Here is a 1,764-nt window from a genome sequence, read left to right on the forward strand (position 1 = left end):
TAACTAGAATGACACAAACACATAAAGTTAAAAGATCGGTTAACCAGCAGTAAATGGGTAAAGTTAATTAAGAGTGTAATTCTAACTAATAAGCTTAAGGTGAAGTGAATTAATAAGTACAACTTTTTGATGATATTCTAACTCTCAGTGACTTCTTCCTTCTTTTGTTGTGCCTTTCTTTTTTGGCGTTTGCACAAGCATGTGGAACCATGCAAGCTTTACCATATAACACAGCTTAAAAAAATTACACTCTTGTTTACAATTTTCAAAAACACCTCATCATCATGGTGTAATTAACTTACTCGAAAGGTTAATTAATTAACCTTAAAGAGTAATACCAAGAAGGAAGAAAAAGGAGAACATTTCTCCCAGCATTTTGGAAATTACTATCCTAGATTCCTAGCTTATTAGCTAGCTTCTAAAATAACTCCCTAAGAATCGGTGAGAAGGAAGGTGAAGATGATAATAATAATAATAATCATCATCATTATGTAGAGTTGCACCATGCAAACGCGCATGCATGATTATTATATAATATTAATATTAAGCTGAGATAATTATTATATCAACCTTAGCACTACTATCAAAGAAGGGTCCAGATAAAGGCAAATATGAAAGCAATTAAATTAAACTCATCACAGATACATGTTCCTAAATGCAAGTGGCAACATATAAAAATGTTTCATACAGCTAGCACAACTGACTCCCAACCATTAAGTCTATGTAAATATATCTTTGAAACACAATCAACCGTGTTCATGTTTAATTAATTATTCACTTTAATTAAGAATAGATATTTTCACTCAGTAAAAAAAATGAAAAAGAAGAAAAGGTTGATAAACTGTAAAAAAACTAAGCACACTCAATTCACAAATTAAAGAGAAAAAAAAGAAATTTAAGTAATCATAGATAGTTAATTAATAGTTTTTAATTAATTAATTAATTACCTGGTGCTTGCATATTCATAAAGCTTGCTAGTGCTGGAAAACACAATCAATCCAACTTCAGCATCACAGAGAATGGATAATTCTTTAGCTTTCTTCAGCAATCCATTCCTTCTCTTCGAAAACGTTACTTGCCGACTCGTTGAATTGTCGATCCTTCGAATCGCAATCTTTCCTCGTCCCATCACAATCAATTTTAGGGTTCCTGCCTCCTCAAATTAAACACCTCTTTTGATTTGACCTGCTACATCACGAGTCAACAAATTCATTAACATCGATGAGTTATTCGACTCTCACGGAGCTAATTGGATTAAATCTTCTCAAGATTTTGAAGAAAAAAATAATAATCGAATTACATAATACTCGAATTCGCGAAAAAAAGAAAAGGAAAAGTGAATAAACAGCAATAAAATAGTGAACAGTAGTTGAATAAGAACAAAAGTGACTTACTTGAAAATTATAGGAGTGCAGTAATTATTAGTCGCAATAACAAGAAAACGAAGCAAGGAGCTAAAGAAGAAAGAAGACGACTTTTTTTTTTTCCTTCTTTTTTTGGTGTAAAATGTTCCTCTTAAGAGGAACCATGTGATCCAATTTAATTATGCTTTATATGGAAAGAAAGAAGTAGTTTATTTGGACAGATGTGACACCATTAATCCTCTTATTAGGGGGAAACAAAGTGGTTTTGTGAGGGGATTAGTGGTTTTGAAGGTTTAGGTATTCCTTTCCAAGCCCACTCGCCAATTTTCTCACGCGCCACCAATGTGGCTCAAGAAGCAAAGATAATTGCAAGGGGCACGTGTCGAAAGAATAGAGCGCG

At 32.8% G+C, this 1,764-nt stretch overlaps 1 protein-coding gene across 1 annotated transcript in view; it reads right to left on the bottom strand.

Annotated features, from left to right (window-relative positions):
• LOC107622361 (MADS-box transcription factor 23) overlaps positions 1-1,549 on the bottom strand; it is a gene marked incomplete in the record, with an annotated part of 12,269 nt that extends 10,720 nt beyond the window's left edge. The window contains 2 exon segments of the mRNA XM_016324229.2: positions 948-1,185; positions 1,395-1,549. Of these exon segments, the coding sequence (XP_016179715.1) occupies positions 948-1,129 (182 nt within the window).

This window comes from Arachis ipaensis, chromosome B10 (assembly GCF_000816755.2).
Source record: "Arachis ipaensis cultivar K30076 chromosome B10, Araip1.1, whole genome shotgun sequence".
In the NCBI taxonomy this organism is placed as follows: domain Eukaryota; kingdom Viridiplantae; phylum Streptophyta; class Magnoliopsida; order Fabales; family Fabaceae; genus Arachis; species Arachis ipaensis.